The 20,075-nt window shown below is 36.5% G+C and overlaps 1 protein-coding gene across 15 annotated transcripts in view; it reads left to right on the top strand.

Moving 5' to 3' along the window:
• BIRC6 (baculoviral IAP repeat containing 6) overlaps nt 1-20,075 on the top strand; it is a 317,621-nt gene that overhangs the window by 153,086 nt on the left and 144,460 nt on the right. For 10 of the 15 annotated variants that reach the window (XR_005212389.1, XM_037807172.1, XM_037807165.1 and 7 more), the window contains 10 exons: nt 6,202-6,389; nt 7,150-7,482; nt 7,723-7,822; nt 9,803-10,017; nt 10,181-10,389; nt 10,719-11,065; nt 11,645-11,864; nt 12,436-12,569; nt 14,308-14,445; nt 15,983-16,110. Coding sequence is in view for 14 of the 15 variants with exons in the window: in XM_037807172.1 (XP_037663100.1) it covers nt 6,202-6,389; nt 7,150-7,482; nt 7,723-7,822; nt 9,803-10,017; nt 10,181-10,389; nt 10,719-11,065; nt 11,645-11,864; nt 12,436-12,569; nt 14,308-14,445; nt 15,983-16,110 (2,012 nt within the window). In the remaining variant the exon portion in view is untranslated. The remainder of the gene's footprint in view (nt 1-6,201; nt 6,390-7,149; nt 7,483-7,722; nt 7,823-9,802; nt 10,018-10,180; nt 10,390-10,718; nt 11,066-11,644; nt 11,865-12,435; nt 12,570-14,307; nt 14,446-15,982; nt 16,111-20,075) is intronic. The other 5 variants (XM_037807169.1, XM_037807168.1, XM_037807166.1 and 2 more) reach the window with 2 other exon arrangements.

Genomic DNA, 20,075 nt, shown 5'->3' with positions numbered 1-20,075 from the left:
TCTGTATCTAGTTTTCTAAGGAACTGCCAGACTGACTTCCAGAGTGGCTGAACCATTATACAGTCCCACCAACAGTGAATAAGAGTCCCAATTTCTCCACATCCCCTCCAGCATTTGTAGTTTCCTGTTTGTTTAATGGCAGCCATTCTAACCGGTGTTAGATGGTATCTCATTGTGGTCTTAATTTGCATCTCTCTAGTAGCTAGTGAAGCTGAACATTTTTTCATGTGTTTCTTGGCCATTTGTATTTCCTCTTCAGAGAACTGACTTTTCTTATCTTTTGCCCATTTTATAATTGGGCTGTCTGTACTATTGTCATTGAGTTGTAGGATTTCTTTATATATGCAAGATATCAGTCTTTTGTCAGATACATGGTTTCCAAAAATTTTTTCCCCTTGAGTTGGCTGCCTCTTTACCTTTTTGAGAAATTCCTTTGAGGTGCAGAAACTTCTAAGCTTGAGGAGTTCCCATTTATCTATTTTCTCTTTTGTTGCTTGTGCTTTGGGTGTAAAGTCTAGGAAGTGGCCGCCTAATACAAGGTCTTGAAGATGTTTTCCTACATTATCTTCTAGGAGTTTTATGGTACTTTCTTTTATATTGAGATCTTTGGTCCATTTTGAGTTAATTTTTGTGTAGGGGGTGAGGTAGGGATCCTCTTTCATTCTTTTGGATATGGATATCCAACTCTCCCAGCCCCATTTGTTGAAAAGACCATTATGACTCAGTTCAGTGACTTTGGGGGCCTTATCAAAGATCAGTCGGCCATAGATCTGAGGGTCTATGTCTGAATTCTCAATTCGATTCCATTGGTCTATATGTCTATCTTTGTGCCAGTACCATGCTGTTTTGGTAACTGTGGCTTTATAATAAGCTTCAAAGTCAGGGAGTGTAAGTCCTCCCACTTCGTTTTTCTTTTTTAGAGTGTCTTTAGCAATTCGAGGCATCTTCCCTTTCCAAATAAATTTGATAACTAGCTTTTCCAAGTCTACAAAGTAGGTTGTTGGAATTTTGATTGTGATTGCATTGAATCTGTAGATGAGTTTGGGTAGAATTGACATCTTAATGACATTTAGTCTTCCTATCCATGAACATGGAATATTTTTCCATCTTTTAAGGTCCCCTTCTATTTCTTTTAGTAGAGTTATGTAGTTTTCTTTGTATAGGTCTTTTACATCTTTGGTTAAGTTTATTCCTAGGTACTTGATTTTTTTAGTTGCTATTGAAAATGGTATCTTTTTCTTGAGTGTCTCTTCAGTTTGTTCATTTCTAGCATATAGAAACATTACTGACTTATGTGCATTAACCTTGTATCCCGCTACTTTGCTAAATTTGTTTATTAGCTCTAGTAGCTGTATCGTCGATTTCTCAGGGTTTTCTAGATATAAGATCATATCATCTGCAAACAATGACAGTTTTACTTCTTTTTTTCCAATTTGGATGCGTTTTATTTCTTTGTCTTGCCGGATTGCCCTGGCTAGCACTTCCAGCACAATGTTGAATAACAGTGGTGACAGTGGGCATCCTTGTCTTGTTCCTGATCTTAGAGGGAAGGCTTTCAGTCTCTCACCATTGAGTACTATGCTGGCTGTGGGTTTTTCATATATGCTCTTTATCATGTTGAGGAAGTTTCCTTCAATTCCTACCTTTTGAAGTGTTTTTATCAAAAAGGGATGTTGGATTTTGTCAAATGCTTTTTCAGCATCTATTGAGATGATCAATTGATTTTTCCCTTGTGACTTGTTAATGTGTTGTAATACATTGATTGATTTTCTTATGTTGAACCATCCTTGCATGCCTGGAATAAACCCCACTTGGTCATGGTGTATGATTTTTTTAATGTGTCTTTGGATTCGATTTGCAAATATTTTGTTGAGGATTTTTGCATCTATATTCATTAGGGAGATTGGCCGGTAGTTTTCCTTTTTTGTAACATCTTTGCCTGGTTTTGGTATTAGATTGATGTTAGCTTCATAAAATGAGTTAGGTAGTGTTCCATTTTCTTCAATGTTTTGAACGAGTTTGAGTAAGATTGGTGTCAGTTCTTTCTGGAAAGTTTGGTAGAATTCCCCTGTGAAGCCATCTGGCCCTGGGCATTTATTTGCGGGAAGATTTTTGATGACTGATTGGATCTCTTTGCTTGTGATGGGTTGGTTGAGGTCTTCTGTTTCTTCTCTGGTCAGTCTAGGTTGTTCATATGTTTCCAGGAAATTGTCCATTTCATCTACATTATCCAGTTTGTTGCCATACAGTTGTTCATAGTATCCTCTTATAATTTTTTTAATTTCTTCAGGATCTGCAGTTATGTCACCTTTTTCATTCATTATTTTGTTTATATGGGTCTTCTCTCTTTTTGATTTTGTCAGTCTAGCTAGGGGCTTGTCAATCTTGTTGATCTTCTCAAAGAACCAACTTTTGGTGATATTTATCCTCTCTATTGTTTTTTTGTTCTCTATGTCATTTATTTCTGCTTTAATCCTTGTTATTTCTTTTCTTGTACTTGGTTTCGGATTGGTTTGCTGTTCATTTTCTAGCTTCTTCAGTTGATCCATTAGTTCTTTGATTTTGGCTCTTTCTTCCTTTTTAATATATGCGTTTAGTGCTATAAATTTCCCCCTTAGCACTGCTTTTGCTGCATCCCATAGGTTTTGGTATGTTGTGTTCTCATTTTCATTCGTCTCTATTTATTTAGCAATTTCCCTTGCTATTTCTTCTTTAACCCATTGATTGTTTAGGAGTGTGTTGTTTAACCTCCAGGTATTTGTGAATTTTCTAAGTCTCTGATGGTTATTGACTTCTAATTGTATTCCATTGTGGTCAGAGAATGTGCTTTGAATAATTTCAATCTTTTTAAATTTATTGAGGCTTGTTTTATGTCCCAGCATATGATCTATTCTGGAGAAAGTTCCATGAGCACTAGAAAAGTATGTGTATCCTGGTGATTTGGGATGTAATGTCCTGTATATGTCTGTTAAATCTAATTCATTTATCAGGTTTTTTAGGTTTTCAATTTCCTTATTGGTCTTCTGTCTGGTTGATCTATCCATAGGAGAGAGTGATGTGTTGAAGTCTCCCACAATTATTGTGGAAACATCAATTGCTTCCTTTAGTTTTGTCAGTGTTTCTCTCATGTATTTTGTGGCACCTTGGTTGGGTGCATAGACATTTACAATTGTTATTTCTTCTTGCTGAATTGCCCCTTTTATTAGTATGTAGTGGCCTTGTTTGTCTCTCAAAACATCCCTGCATTTGAAGTCTATTTTATCTGAGATTAATATTGCTACACCTGCTTTCTTTTGGCTGTAGCTTGCATGAAATATTTTTTTCCATCCTTTCACTTTCAGTTTCTTTGTGTCCCTGTGTCTAAGATGTGTATCTTGTATGCAACATATTGATGGTTCATTTTTTTTGATCCATTCTGCGAATCTATATCTTTTAATTGGGGAGTTTAATCCATTTACATTCAACGTTATAACCGTGAAGGCATTTCTTGAATCAGCCATCTTATCCTTTGGTTTATGTTTGTCATATTTTTCCCCTCTGTCTATTAATATCCTTTATTGTACCCATACCGAATCTCTTTAGTACTGAACCTTTCTCCAAGTCTCTCTGTCCTGTCTTTGTTTCTCTGTGTGTAGGGCTCCCTTCAGTATCTCCAGTAGGGCAGGTCTCTTGTTACCAAATTCTCTCAGCATTTGTTTGTCTGTGAAAAATTTAAGCTCTCCCTCGAATTTGAAGGAGAGCTTTGCTGGATAAAGTATTCTTGGCTGGAAATTTTTCTCACTCAGAATTTTAAATATATCGTGCCACTGCCTTCTTGCCTCCATGGTGGCTGCTGAGTAGTCACTACTTAGTCTTATGCTGTTTCCTTTGTATGTGGTGAATTGCTTTTCTCTTGCTGCTTTCAGAACTTGCTCCTTCTCTTCTGTGTTTGACAGTGTGATCAGTATATGTCTCGGAGTGGGTTTTTTTGGATTTATTCTATTTGGAGTTCGCTGAGCATTTATGATTTGTGTATTTATGTTGTTTAGAAGATTTGGGAAGTTTTCCCCAACAATTTCTTTGAATACTCTTCCTAGACCTTTACCCTTTTCTTCCCCTTCTGGAACACCAATGAGTCTTATATTTGGACGTTTCATATTATCTATCATATCCCTGAGGTCCATTTCGATTTTTTCAATTTTTTTCCCCATTCTTTCTTTTATGCTTTCATTTTCCATTCTGTCATCTTCGAGGTCACTGATTCGTTGTTCAACTTCCTCTAGTCTTGTACTATGAGTGTCCAGAATCTTTTTAATTTGGTCAACAGTTTCTTTAATTTCCATAAGATCATCCATTTTTTTATTTAGTCTTGCAATGTCTTCTTTATGCTCTTCTAGGGTCTTCTTGATTTCCTTTATCTCCCGTACTATGGTCTCATTGTTCATCTTTAGTTCTTTGAGTAGCTGCTCTAGGTGCTGTGTCTCTTCTGGTCTTTTGATTTGGGTGCTTGGGCTTGGGTTATCCATATCGTCTGGTTTTTTCATATGCTTTATAATTTTCTGTTGTTTTTGGCCTCGTGGCATTTGCTGAACTTGATAGGGTTCTTTTAGGATTTGTAGACCAATTGAAGTCCTTATCTCTACTTTATCAGATCTACAGCTTCGTGGAGTACACTTTCTCTAACTAACCAGCAGGTGGCGTCCACGAACCACCTGTTCTCCACAAGCCAGTTCTCCCCTGCTTAGCCTTTTTGGTGAGTGGGGGAGTGAGTCTTGTGGGGTCCAATTGGTGTACCAAGCTTGCGTGTGTAGTTGGTGTTGCCTGCCCTGTGTATGGGGCGTGTTTCTGGGCAGTCAGGGTGGGGGGAGGTGCCTCTAACGATCAAATCTCCCTGGTGATCCTAGAGTTTTAAAGCTGCTGCAATAGTCTAATCCTTCAGTTCAGTCCTGCCACAGTTTGTCTCTGCCACTGACCCACAAGTCCTTGGTATTGGCGTATGGCTCCTGAGACTTGCAAGTGGGCCCCTTTTCCAGGCCGTGCACCCCGGGTCCTCTGTTGAGGGATAGCTGTGCTATGTCACAGGTGAATGCCGTCCCCCCAGGGCAGTTCTGGGCTGCTGGGCTGTGTAGGGAGGCTCCCTGTCTGCTGAAATGATGGCTGAATGGGGCTTTGTTAATTCACACTGCTCTATCTTTACAACTCTGGGACAATCAGCTGAGGTTGCAGGGAAGGCTAATGTCCACGCCCAGTTTTGTGGTGTGTGCCTGTTATTTGAAGCACTTCCGTCACACTGGGTTGTCTGGGGCAGCTCTGGGCTATGGGGCTGGCGATGGGCAGGAGTGTTTCCTGTCCACCAGGATGATGGCTGTGAGCGGACACCCCCCTTTTCTTGGGAAGTTGTGGTGTTTAGTGAATTTTCTCAGCCACTGGATTATTGCCTTTTGTCTCAGAGCTCTCCTAGTTCTGCTCTTGACTTGACCTGCCCAAATAGCAAGTGTTTGAAGCTTTCTGTATTGGGCTTCTTAGAGTAATTGTTTTAGAAAAAGAAAAGAGGATTAAAAAAAAAACAAAAACAAAAACAAAAACAAAAAAAAAAAACGGGCCCTCCTCAGAGATCTAATAGGTTATTGAAATGCTAAGAGACAAAGCAACCAGGGCCATTAAGGAAAGGTCCACAGGGCAGAGAGATCAGCTTTTCTTCGGGATTTGCATATGCGCCTCAGGGCCCTTCCCCTTTCTATGTTCACCAGAACTCCAAAAATCCTCCGCTTTTATTTTGGAGTTTTTCGTGTTGTTTTTTTTCTATGCCTGTCTCCTCTCTGCTGGGCTGGCTGCTCTCAGATTCTCTGGTGTCTGGTCTCAGTCTGTCTATGGTTGGAGTTTGAATCAGTAGAATGAGTTTCCGATAAGGGCAGCCACTGCAGTTCTCCCTTCTCCTTCCCGGAGCTGACAGCCCCTCCTCCCCCGGGACTGAGCCTGGCAGGGAGGGGCGCGGGTCCCCTGGCCGCAAAAGCTTACAGATTTCGCTGATCTCAGCAGTTCCACGTTTTCATGAGTGTTGTATGAAGTATGCCCAAAGTCAGATTGCTCTGTGGTGTCCAGTCCACGCAGTTCCTGGCTTTCTGTAACTGTATTTTTAATTACAATATTGTACACGAATATGTTTCGGTTTGAACCTTTTCTTCATCCTTTGTTTTTCTTTTTCCCCTTGTTTTATGCCAGTGAGTTCCTTCGGGGTTACTCCTGCAGTAGGTGGACTATCATCTGGGACAGTTGGGGAAGCTTCGACAGCCCTGAGTTCAGCAGCCCAGGTAGCTTTGCAGTCTCTCTCTCATGCAATGGCTTCAGCCGAGCAACAGCTACAGGTGCTGCAAGAGAAACAGCAGCAGCTTTTGAAGCTTCAGCAACAGGTTGGAGACTATTTGGCTCTTTGTTCATGCTGTCTCTAAACTTCAAAAGCTGAAAAAGTACAGTAAAAATGACCATTAATTTCGTAAAGGAAAGTAGGTTGACCAATCTGAGCTAATCATTTTCAACAAAAATTGAGGTAAAGTGTTTATGATATATTTAAATTTCTACAACTACATAAACGGATTTTTATTGGATACATATTTGATGGAATATAATTGATATTTTTGTGCAGTGTTGAAGTAAAACTCATTCCTACTGTGTTTAAACTCTTTGGATCAAATGTAACAAACAGTTGTTCTTTACTACATTTTTTAAAGACCAATTAAATTAATGTGACTTAAAAATTAATAATAATGACAGATATTTTGTAGATTTTATTGTGATCTAAATGCAACCTGTGGCAATTCCAAGTGATAAATTGTATCAGGTTAGTCAACATGAGACTCTGCTTCCTGTTAATATTTTGTTTTGAGTAGAACTTTGTTTCCTTTTTTATATTTAGCAGTTCTGCTTCCTTTTCACCTTTGTCTTGAGAAAGTCACAGTTCTGAAATATTCACGGAATTTTATATTAATTATTCAATGAAGTATAAGTAGCAAAGAAATATTCCACTAATGTTTCCGGTGTGATTAATTTCATCTTTATTTAACTAGCATCCAGTTAATCATGCTTATCTTCATAATATATACCCGTGTAGTATTCCTTACTACTTAGGTAGGCAGGGTTAGTCTATATATGTTGCTTTTACTTTTTTTACAGAAAGCAAAGCTGGAAGCCAAGTTACATCAGACAACAGCTGCAGCAGCTGCAGCAGCATCAGCAGCAGCAGCCGCAGCAGCAATAGGTCCTGTTCACAACTCTGTGCCTTCCAACCCAGTGGCCGCCCCTGGATTCTTCATTCATCCATCTGATGTTATTCCACCCACTCCAAAAACAACACCACTTTTTATGACTCCACCACTCACCCCACCCAATGAAGCAGTTTCCGTTGTGATTAATGCAGAACTTGCACAGCTTTTCCCAGGCTCAGTCATTGATCCCCCAGCAGTGAATCTTGCTGCACATAACAAAAATTCCAACAAGTGCAGAATGGTAAATTATTATGTTTTAAATAGGTGTTAATTTAGTCATTTAAAATATTTTGATGTATGCTCTAACTTTAGAAGACAAAATTTTATTTTACCAACATGATACATCAAATTATATTATTTTCTTATATAAAATTATTATAGAATGAACATCAGGAATTAGATTTGTTAATTTGATATTATGATTATTAGTTTTTATAAAGAGAAAGTGGTATCAATAGAGTTATACTTTTTTGTTTTCTAGAATCCACTTGGTTCTGGTCTTGCCCTTGTAATTTCTCATGCTTCACATTTTCTTCAACCTCCACCTCACCAGTCCATTATTATAGAGCGAATGCATTCAGGTAATCTTTTGACTTTGTTAAACTATTTCTGGTCTAGTCTGCAAGCCTTTTAAAGACTTAATACTCTGTAGTTTTAATTTTCCTTTGCAAATCCATCACATCTCCTTTGAGTATATACATTTTATGAAAAATAAGCACTTCATAAGACTCAAACCCTGTGCTCACCAAGTTGAAGAGAAAAGTGTTGCTGATGGTCCACTAATTCTATCCAAACAGGAATCCTATCTATACAGGAATCTTGCCTGTTGAACTGTGATTGACATAAATATCTGCCTTCGCTGTAGGTTCTCAGTTATCGTTACATTGCAAAGTATACTCAAAGAAGTATTCCTAAGAGCAGCATTCTGGTAGTTGAACCATTTTCTGAGAATAGCAGACCAAATTACTGCTTATTTTAATAACAAGTCTCTAAGATTAATGTGTTCCTGGTCCCTGGACAGTTCAGATTTACTTAAGATTGTACCATGCTTATATGCTAGAGACATGTGGTTGGTATAGATGCTTTCAATTAGAGCATCTTTACTAATAAACTACAGGAAATTCCTGCCTTATAATCTTACCATCTGTTAGTTCTGGGGCTTGAGCAGCAGCAGAATGCAACAAAATCTTTAGGTAAGTAAGATAAGAGAAATTAACCTGGCTATAGTGTATACTAGCTTTTCATTGTGTAAACAATTAAACCATATTGCTTTATTTCGATGACCTGTTTCCTCTTTGGAAGAGTGAGTTAAGAAAAAAGTATTTTAGTGTTTTCTGCCCAACTAATCATTTGATTGGGAACAACTGGTGTTTTTAACATTTAGAGTAAAAATTTGTTGCTGTGCAGTCTTTATGAGATGTGAGCAGTTGTTTATACTGCTATTTGGCAATGACTGCAGTACATATGTCTCCAAGGAGAATTATATTTTTGGCTTGCTGTTTAATGTTTTTCTGTTTAGGGAAGTATTGGTAATTGCCTTTTGTTCTTTCAAACTAGCTCCATCAAGAATAGTACTACCTCTTGAAGTGTAATTTAGTTGGGTTCCTTCACTGTAAAAGGTAGTTGTTGAGATAAAAGGTAGTTGTTGAGATTATTAGTCTCCCCCAACTTCAACCCAATGAAGAAGAAAAAATTATTATGTTATTGATGATTCTGCCTACTGTCTCACTGATTTAATTTATCCCTGAAATATGTGTGAGATGAAAGATACAAATATGCTCTTCCTTTTTTTCCTCTTAGTTCATTTTTGCCTCTTAGTTGTGTGAGCACCTCAACTATGTGAGTGTGATTCTAGTGCTTGCTTCCCATATTCACCCTTATTCTTTAATGTGTCCCTTAAGAGTAAGCCGTTTACATCACCAGTCCTGAGCTGAAGAGAGTATTTGCTAATCTGGGGGTTTGGGGATGGTGGTGTTTGGATCTCTGAGAAAGGTTGTGTCTGTTTCCTAATGGATTTTTTTAGTGGTAGTTTTGACAACAGATAATTTCAGCCTTCCACTTTTATCTTACATCTTGACCAGAAGTAATATGCCACTCTATAAGAAGTTGTATAAGGCTTAAGAAAACTAAAATCGAATTATGCAAATCGAAATCATTAGTGTGTCTAGTTATGAAATTAGAAAATAAAAATAAGTGGGCAAATGGCTGAAAGAAGAGAAGATAGGTACTTTAAAGAATTAAAATATATACTACTTTTGCTGATTTAATTTTGAGGTTTTAAATCTTTTATGTGCAGTTTGTTGCCTTAATTGTAACAATCCCGTGCATAATTTTGACTTATGTCTCAGGGTTCAAAACAAATACAGATTGGGGCTTCAAAAATTTTTGAATGAGAATTGCCAGGCCATTTTTACCTATTTACTTTTTCTCATTTGTTTGTAGTTTAAGTGACTTAATTTCATATTTTAAGATGAATCCTCCAAATTGTTTTTATGTGGACCTTTTGGTTAATTACATATGATGTATCTCATTAATCGTTGCTCTCTGTTTTTCTGTCATAGGAGCAAGGAGATTTGTGACCTTGGATTTTGGCAGACCTATTCTGTTGACAGATGTATTGATTCCCACTTGTGGAGACTTGGCCTCCTTGTCAATTGACGTTTGGACATTAGGGGAAGAGGTGGATGGAAGGCGATTGGTAGTGGCAACTGATATAAGTACCCATTCACTAATTCTTCATGACTTAATACCACCTCCTGTGTGCAGATTTATGAAGGTGAACAACTTCAAGAAAATAAATGGGTTGATGTGCTTTCCATATGTTTTAGACAAGTAATTAAAAATATATTTAAAAAGGATAGCTGTCTTTTTTTAAATACATTGCTCAGATTTTTATTGTGGCAAGTATGTGTATATTTATTTATAGTTTTTCATTTCAGATCACTGTCATTGGACGTTATGGAAGTACAAATGCCAGAGCCAAAATCCCATTAGGATTTTACTATGGTCATACTTATATCTTGCCATGGGAGAGTGAACTGAAGTTAATGCATGATCCTCTAAGGGGAGAGGGAGAATCTGCAAACCAGCCAGAAACTGACCAGCATTTAGCAATGATGGTTGCTTTACAGGAGGATATACAGTGCAGGTTAGGAGAAAATCACAAATATATTTTAGTCTTGTTGAAATCCTTTATTCTGTTTAATGTTTTGCTTATATTTCTGTCAAGAAGTATCTACTCATAGATGTATGGAAAAGAGCAAAAGGAAGTAGAATCCTAACACATTGCAATAATATTTATTGATGAAAATGTTATGATAAAAGAATTGGCTGATTTATTAGTACCTACCAATTGATTAATCATTTTTGATGGTTGGGTGTTAACATGTTTTAGAGATTTAATCTTATGATATAATCTTAAATGTATGTCAAGGGAGCATTGCAGGAATTATTTTGTTCTATTGTTTTTGCTTATAGGTATAACTTAGCTTGTCATCGACTGGAAACTCTCTTGCAAAGTATCGATCTTCCCCCTCTCAATAGTGCTAACAATGCACAATACTTTTTGCGAAAGCCAGATAAGGCAGTTGAGGAAGACAGTAGAGTTTTTTCTGCCTATCAGGATTGTATTCAGCTACAGCTTCAACTAAATTTGGCTCATAATGCAGTGCAGAGGCTCAAAGTAGCTCTAGGTGCAAGTCGAAAGATGTTGAGTGAAACATTGGATCCGAAAGATTTAATTCAGACGTCTTCCACAGAGCAGTTACGTACGATCATCAGATATTTATTGGACACTTTGCTCAGCCTTCTTCATTCTTCCAATGGTTTGTATTTACCTTAAGTACTTCATCAGGCTGGGAATATATTTGATGTTTTTTGTTGCATGTTTTTGGATCTGGGTATGATTAGTTTGAATATATTTTCTAATGTGAATATTTATGTAATATTGCATTCAGTTTAACCCATTCTGTCCCTTAATGTTTGTTTTTCTTAAATGGAATTTTCATTATTTCTTTTCTTAGGCTTCTGCTATTGATTTGCCACATCATTGTGTCCCTTGTAAAACAGTAAATATTATTTAAAAGCCCAGCAGTGACAGATGCTCTGACTAATAAAGAATTGTCATTTTCTAGGCAGAGCTATTTTGCATCATTAGACACACACAGGCATGTGATATAACCAACTCCACATACAAGAAGTATAATTGAGCTGTTCTAATTCTCCTCCCCAAATATTGAATAATTAAATTTCTCCATGTGAGGACTAGATAAGTAAACAGAAAGATATGTAGAATATGAGAGCGCACTAATAGCTCATAAAGAGAAATGCTTATCTGGGCATGCTGATTTTGATACCACATCATAGTCAAATAGGAAATTTTACTCTTTTCTTTCTTACACTAGGACACTCTGTTCCTGCAGTTTTGCAAAGTACATTTCATGCCCAGGCCTGCGAAGAGCTCTTTAAACACCTGTGCATCAGTGGAACCCCAAAGATACGGTTACATACTGGTCTTCTACTTGTTCAGCTCTGTGGTGGTGAAAGATGGTGGGGCCAGTTTCTTTCTAATGTTCTTCAGGAATTGTACAATTCAGAACAGCTTCTCATCTTTCCACAAGATAGGTAGGTCAGAAAATACTGGAGCTGTTTGGTATTCATGATTTGTACTTCTCAGTGGCCAGATTTTTGAAATATTGTTTATATGGATACTGAATAGGGAGAGAATGAAGCAGACTTCAGTGTTGGGGAATGCCCTATAAAAGACATCGGCAATGAATTGAAGATTATAGCAATAAATTGAGGAAGATTATACATGATGTAACTAAACTACCTTCTTTAGTTTTCTGTTTCAGTCTATACAGTAGTTTTTATATTTGTGGTAACAAATATTTCCTATCAGGTTGTGTTACACTCTGTATTAAATATATTTTTTGAAATCAAATACAGAGTTCCTTCTTTTATTCTTTAAATCCTTGATTTCTTGTGGATAAAGTTAGTAAAAAAAAATAATAGCTAGAAAAACAGCTAATTTTAAAGTCATTACCTCTAGATACAGATCTTAGTTGCCCAACCTGAAATATGATGTGTTTTAAAACATTCTTTCATTATTGTATTAAGTATCAATGTAAGTTATTTTTAAATGTGAGTAATTAAATTGATTATTACTGGGTATTTTCTGTATCTCTTTTTTTAGGGTCTTCATGTTACTTTCCTGCATTGGTCAGAGATCACTTAGTAACAATGGAGTATTAGAAAGCTTACTTAATCTCTTGGATAATTTATTATCACCTCTTCAGCCACAGTTACCCATGCATCGGAGGACAGAAGGTAGCAATTAAAACAATGATCTTTATTAAGAAACATTAGGTTTCTGTAAATATTGCTTTTATAAAATGTTTACTTTGAAATACTTATTTTAATATTCATTGCAGCATATTTTGTTGATGTTTTTATGATGTAGACTTTTTAGAATGGCCACTCTTCCTGTGATTGAAAGCACAGTTGCTCCAGGACCTGGCCCTGCCTCTTTGGGTCATCTGGGAACATGCTGAGCCATGTGCCCTCAGATGATTTTCCATCCCTTCCCCTTCCCCTCTCCACAAACTACTAACTACTACAACCCTCTGCCTGCCCTATGTCTTCAACAGTAGGAACATCCACATGCACACTTTTATTCTTTGAGGCTACTGTGCCCTCTGTCCTTTTGACTAAAATAAGAAAACCTAAGTTTTTAAGGTACACTAGGATATCTTGGTAGAACACCAAACTGTCCCAAGGAATTGGGTAGGGAAACAGTGCCTGTCTTCTGGGTTGTTAAAGGGCTGCTCCTTGGTTGTCTGTGTCTGAAGACACATTAATTCGGTCTTGCCGCCAATCCCCCCCATCTGGGGCAGAGAACTTTTGGGGTTCCCAACCATCAGAAGGCAGCTTATCCCCTCAGTTCTGCAGACTCAAAGGTTATCACCTACTAACTCCCCCAGAAGGTCTGGTCCCTCCAGTCTGTCTCAGGCATTAGAATCTCCTGCAGAGCTCTGCCTCTTCTTTAACTGGGAGCACAGGGGCTCCCAGGTCAGAGTCCCTGCCCACTTCACAATCTTACCTAGCAGACTTACAGTATTCTTTCTGCTGAAGTAAAAGAGTAAGGCATCCCTAAACTCCAGTTGTCCACTGGAAATGAACCTATGTTGGGCCCTGAACCGTTGTGCCCCCCACACCTGTTGAGTCACCCAGGATAGAGATAGCAGAGCTCCCATCCAGAGTATTTTTGTTCAACTTTTTTGGTCAAAACGTTGTTTTTAATGGACAAGATCCCTGCCCTTTTGTCTGAACTGGGCTATTGTGCATTCTTTGAATAATCACTTGTAAAAACTGTCCCTGTTTGAAGCTGTTTCCTTTACTCAATTTAAGGGACTGTTGGTTTTGGAGGGTCCTGGTGGTGACTCCCAGGAGCTTCATGGGGAAGAGCCAAGTGTAGATCTGGGTGCCACGATGGCTGTATCATTTTATAATTCCACTTTTATGTGTTTCGCAATATCGCTGAACATAAGAATATACATTCCTCATAAATAAAAGAAGAATCTGAATTCTTTTTTAAATAAAGCACAATTGCTGTATCATTGTTACTGTTTTAAATCTACTTTTTCATTACTTTAACTTTGGAAAATTTTGTAATATAAATTTTATATACTGTCATAACCAAAGTCAACCTCTGTTGCGTAAGTTTAAATTTAAAGGCATAATAGCTGTTCTGGTCGATGATGAGTATCACTTGAGCAGGAAAATTACTGTAGGGATAATATCTAAGGAACATAATTTTAGTACCATATGAATTGTTAATAGAATCCATTTGATACCATGAAGCATTTGTTTTTCATTAGATTTAATGTGCTAATCAGTCTGTGACAGTAGCCTTCCAATTGCAACTCTTGTTATAAATAAATATTAGTGTTAGTAACTATATGGCATACTTTGGATTTACAAAGTGTTTTAAGTCATAATTATTTTTTCAGACTTTTTTAGTGTTCTTATAAGTCACCTGGATTTTTTTTCCCCTGCCTCTATGTAGGAGTCCTAGATATTCCCATGATTAGCTGGGTCGTCATGCTGGTGTCCAGACTGCTGGATTATGTGGCAACTGTTGAAGATGAAGCAGCAGCTGCAAAGAAACCTTTGAATGGTAAAGACAGGGAGAGGTTTCTGACAGGTATTAGAAGTTTTTAATAATATGTTGATGGGGATTTTAGGAGTGACTCCGCAGTTGTTCCAGAACTGACTATTGGCTTGGAGAACCAGCTGTATGTAATTTATGTGAAATATCAACTAATTTCTCCAGGAATCTGTTTAAGGGTAGAATTTATTTTTGAGGGACTTTATGGACAGGCACCTTTGCTTGGAGATTACTTTTAGTTTCTAAATATAATCAAATGTCTCCCTCAGTGTTTTCCCCCATGCTTATTAAAATACTTTACAATAACATACATAGATGTTAAGCTATGAAAGGGAAATACGTCAAGTGTCTTTATAGTTTTCCATTTTTAATGTACCGTCATTCCATTTACTGTTTTAAAGTGTCTTTCTGCTCTAACTACAAATGGCCTTTGTGTTTAGAAACAGAAATTCCCAGAATTTTTTGAGTCATATCTTTCTACATAGGCTTGAGGCACAGAAAAACGTACAAAGTGAAGGCAGTGAAACTGCAAGACAAATTGTGTTCTTTCCGTCTTCTCAAGTAATAAGGCTTTTCATAAAGGATTTGAGATAACTCATATGTAATTATTGCCATTAGGTTCCATAAAGTTTGGAATTCTACACATTTTCAGGATCCCAGTTTAAAAATAAAAGTCGCCTGAGGTATTTTATAGGTGAATCAGTTGTTTATATTGCACGTCATGTTTTGAAAGAGGGTGAGAAATTTTTCTCAGAATCTGCCTTATATTGAATTATTTAAATAAATGCTATATGTCTATTGGTTAGTATACTTAGTTACAGAATACAGAGATAAGATATACAGTTAAAACAAATTGAACTGTAATAAAATGTTGGAATATATCATACTATTGAAAATTTTAGTTTTTATTTATATTCAGATACTATGGAAACAGATTGGTGGAAAATTTTATTTAGGGTTTGAAGAAATTTGGACTAATGCTTGAAGAAAAGATGTTTATAGGTTAAGTAAAAATAAATGAAGAATTAGAGATGGGTAAAGAGTGATAATAGGCCTGCTTTGAGCAGAGGAATGAGGCTTGAAGAATAGTCTGGACACATACTAAAAAATGAGAACCAAGTATATTAAAAGAATCTGGTTTTCCAACTCTCTAACCTTATTTTGGATGTCATTAAATGAAATTAAGTATCCTTTTTTGGTCCCCACACAAAAGCATATGAATTTGAAATAGGGAACACTGGCCATTTATTGTTGTTAGCATTAAGACATCATGAAATTGGTGGTTTGCAAAGACTAACCTTAAATAATTGTGGAGAAAGTTGGCTATTTTAAAGGAAAGATTGGAGACAGAAGATTCTGGTCTTAAGTCATTTAGGGTCTAGATTTGAAGAGTGACAATTACTTTATCTTCCTAGGCCTCCCATTTTCTCACAATTTCATTAAAGTTGTTTCATTAATTTTCATTAAACTGCTTGTCATGAGTGACACAGATATAATTTTGCATTTTCTGGATTTAAAAGTCACTTTCAAATCACATTTTGTAGAATTACTGAGACTTTTCCTTCCCATATAGGTAACCAGTGGAGTTTTATTAACAATAATCTGCACACTCAGAGTTTAAATCGGTCTTCAAAAGGCAGCAGTAGCCTTGATAGATTATATTCCAGAAAAATCAGAAAGCAGCTTGTTCATCATAAGCAGGTAATTTTCAAAATATGTTTTATTTTAATGTTTGAGAATATTGTTTTGGAGGTTGCTTGAGAACAGACTTACTGTTAGATCTTAGGTCTGACATTTATTGACCTCCTTACTTTAGGAAAATAGTTAAAACATTTTTGAGATTGAGTTTTCTTATTTATGAAATGGTCACGATGTGTGGCGTAAAGATTTGGTAGAGTTCTTTAAATACTCTTTCCATCTTGATTTTGTTCAACCGTTAAGGTTTGAGACTATAATTATCCTTTGCCTAGTCAAAAGGTCCCTTGCTTTTGTTCTCGTTCAGTCTAAGCCATCTTTCTTGCTATCCCTAGAGAGTTCTTTTTAAAGACAAACCCGATCTTAACAACACCCTTTCTTAAAATAATTTGTGGCTCCCAGTTGACTTTTGGATGAAAATCAGACTCCTTAACGTGATTTAGGGATATTTATGACCTGCACCTCTGCCCAACTTTCAGGTTTCAATTTTGGTTAACTAAAGCTCTAGCCATGTTGAATTTGAGTTCCTGGAACACCCCTACCTGTCTTCTCATCTGGGATTTTTGCATGTGTTAGGTAGTTTTTATTTCCAGCCCCGTATTCTACTTCTGTTAGCAGGCTTTTATTTTGTTAACTTGAGATTTGTGTATATAACTATGTATAAATGATTTTTTCATTCCTATCTTTCAAAGTGTTTTTATCAAGAAAAGATGCTGGATTTTGTCAAATCCCTTTTCTGCATTGATTGAGATGATCATGTACTTTTTCCCTTTCGATCTGTTAATGTGTTGTTTTACATTAATTGATTTTCTTGTGTTGAGCCACCCTTGCATACCTGAAATAAAACCCACTTGATCATGGTGTATAATTCTTTAATGTGCTGTTGGATTCAATTTGCAAGTATTTTGGTAAGGATTTTAACATCTGTATTCATTAGAGAGATTGGTCTGTGATTTTCTTTTCTTGCGTTGTCTTTATCTGGCTTTGGTATTAGGGTGATGTTGGCTTCATAGAATGACTTATTAGATAGTGTCCTCTCCTTTTCAGTTTTTTGAAAGAGTTTGGGCAGGATTGGTATTAATGTTTCTTGGAATGATAGGTAGAATTCACCTGTGAAGCCATCTGGTCCTCGGCTTTTCTTTGTAGAGAAATTTTTGATGACTGATTCGATCTCTTTACTTGCGATTGGTTTGTTGAGGTCTTCTATTTCTTCTGAAGTCATTGTAAATTGCTCATGTGTTTGTAGGAAATTGTCCATTTCATCTAAGTTGTCTAATTTGTTGATGAACAGTTGTTCATAGTATCCTCTTGTGATCTTTTTTATTTTTATGAGGTAAGTGGTAATGACCTCTCTCTCGTTTATGATTTTAGTAAATTGCGTCTTCTTTCTTGTTTTCTTTGTCAGTCTTTCTAAGGGGTTTGTCAATTTTATTGATCTTTTCAAAGAAGTAACGGTTTATTGATTCTCTCTATTGTTTTGGTTATTCTTTATTTAATATATTTCTGCTCTAATCTTTATTTCTTTTTCTTTCTGCTTGCTCTGGGATTAGTTTACTGTCTTTCTCTAGCTCCGCTGAGTGTTCAGTTAGGTTAGGTCTTTGATTAATTTGGGAGTTAAGGGCTATAAATTTCCCTCTGAGCAGTGCCTTGGCTGCAACCCATACGTTTTGTATGTTATGGTTTTGTTTTCAGTCGTCTCAAGATATTTACTGATTTCTCTTGCAGTTTCTTCTTTGACCTACTAATTGTTTAAGAGTATGTTGCTTAACCTCCATATATTTGTGAATTTTCCAGTTCTCTGGCTGCTATTGTTGACAGAGAAAGTACTTTGTATAATTTCCATCTTTTTAATCTTACTAAGACCTGTTTTGTGACCTAACATATAGTCTATCCTGGAGAATGATCCAAGAGCACTTGAGAAGAATGTATACCTTGCTGTTTAGAAATGCAATGTCCCATATATGTCTGTTTGGTCAAGTTCATTTATCATATTATTTTCATTCTCTTTCTTTATTGAGCCTCTGTTTAGATGTTCTATCTATTGATGAGAGTGGTGTATTGAAGTCTCCCACTATTATTGTAGAGATGTCTATTAAGTCCTTTCATTTTTTTTACATGCATTTTTATTGAAATGTATTCACGCACTATATAATTCGTCCAAGTATAAAATCAGTGGCTTACAGTATCATCATATAGTTGTGCATTCATCACCACCACCAATTTTAGAACATTTTCATCACTCCAAAATAAAGAAAAAATTAAAAATGAACACCCAAAATATCCCATACCCCTTATCCATCCCCATTATTTATGTATTTTTTATGTTTATTTTATCACTCATCTCCCCATACACTGGATAAAGGGAGTGTCAGCCAGAGTTTTCACAATCACATGATCCCATCATAAAAGCTATATAGTTATACAGTCTTCATCAAGAATCAAGTCTACTGGATTACAGTTCAGCAGATTGAGGTGTATTACCTACTAGCTATTGTGATATTCTTTAAACTAAAAAGGAATATCTATAAATGCATAAGAATAACCTTCAGAATGACCTCTCAACTTTTATTTTTTATCTCTTAGCCACTGAAACTTTATTTTGTTTCATATCTTTTCCTCCTTTTGGTCAAGAAGGCACTCTCAATCTGATGATGCCAGGGCCAGGTTCATCCCTGGGGTTATATCCCACATTGCCAGGGAGACTTGCAACCCTGGGAGTCATGTCTCATGTAGTGGGGAGAGTAGTAAGTTTATTTGCGGAGTTGACGGAGAGAGAGAGGCCACATCTGAGCAACAAAAGAGGTTCTCTGGGGATGACTCTTAGGCAAAATTATAAGTAGGCTTAGCATGGATAAGTTTCAAAAGGGCAAGCCCCAACATTAGGGGCATGACTTACTACATTGGGAGTCCCTAATGCTTGCGAGAATATCAGTAATTCCCCAGGTGGGAAGTTTAATATTTCTACATTTTCCCCAGTGTTACAAGGGGACTTGCAAATACTTGTTTATTTTCTGCCTGAAATACTCTGGGATGTATTGAACTCCCTTTATTTTTGCCAGTGTTTGCCTCATGTTGCTTTGGGACACCTTGATCAGGTGCATAGATATTTGTGATTATTATTTCTTCTTGGTGAGTTGCCTGTTCTATTAATATACAGTGTCCTTCTTTGTCCTTCTTTGGGAGACTTCAATATTCTACTCTCATCAATAGAAAGTCTATTTTGTCTAATATTAGTGTAGCTACCTCAGCTTTTTTTTTGGTTACTGCTTGCGTGGAATATCATCTTTCAGCCATTCACTTCCAGGGTGTTTGTATCGTTGGGTCTAAAATGAGTCTTTAATAAACAGCATATAAATGGATCAATTTTTTTTAATCCATTCTCCCAATCTGTCTCTTTTGACTGAGGAGCTTAATCCATTAACATTCAGTGTTATTACTGTAAAGGCAGTATTTATTTCAACCATTTTATCCTTTGGCTTTTATTTGTCATATCTTATTTTTCTTTTTATCCTTTTAGTTACCCTTACTGATAATTTTCATTTCTGCACTCTCCTCCAAGCCTCTTTCTCTTCTCTTTTCTTTTCAGACTACAGAACTTTAATATTTCTTGTAGGTCAGGCCTCTTATTGATGATTAATTCTTTTTTTTTTTTTTTTACTGTCAGACAGAAATGCCAGCTATTTATTCAGTTTTTGACAAAGGAAACTCAATGAATATTAACCTTTAAATATCAAAGTCAAATAAAATTGCAAAACCAACACATACCCTCTAATTCATCCTCTAATTCTAAATGGTAGCACATAAAGCAGGCAAGAATGCTTTTCTAACCTATATAAAAACAAAAATTCCCTCTGCAACACATACAACTCTTTGGTTCACAAAAGCAGTCAATTTGAAGGGAGGGAAATACATCATACTATCAGAACTGATAACACAGGGCAAAATGGGCTCTGAGTGGGCTGTAACCACCC

Source organism: Choloepus didactylus, chromosome 17 (assembly GCF_015220235.1).
Source record: "Choloepus didactylus isolate mChoDid1 chromosome 17, mChoDid1.pri, whole genome shotgun sequence".
NCBI lineage: Eukaryota > Metazoa > Chordata > Mammalia > Pilosa > Megalonychidae > Choloepus > Choloepus didactylus.
Note: the sequence above shows the minus strand (reverse complement) of the source record. Positions and strands in the feature narration are given on the sequence as shown.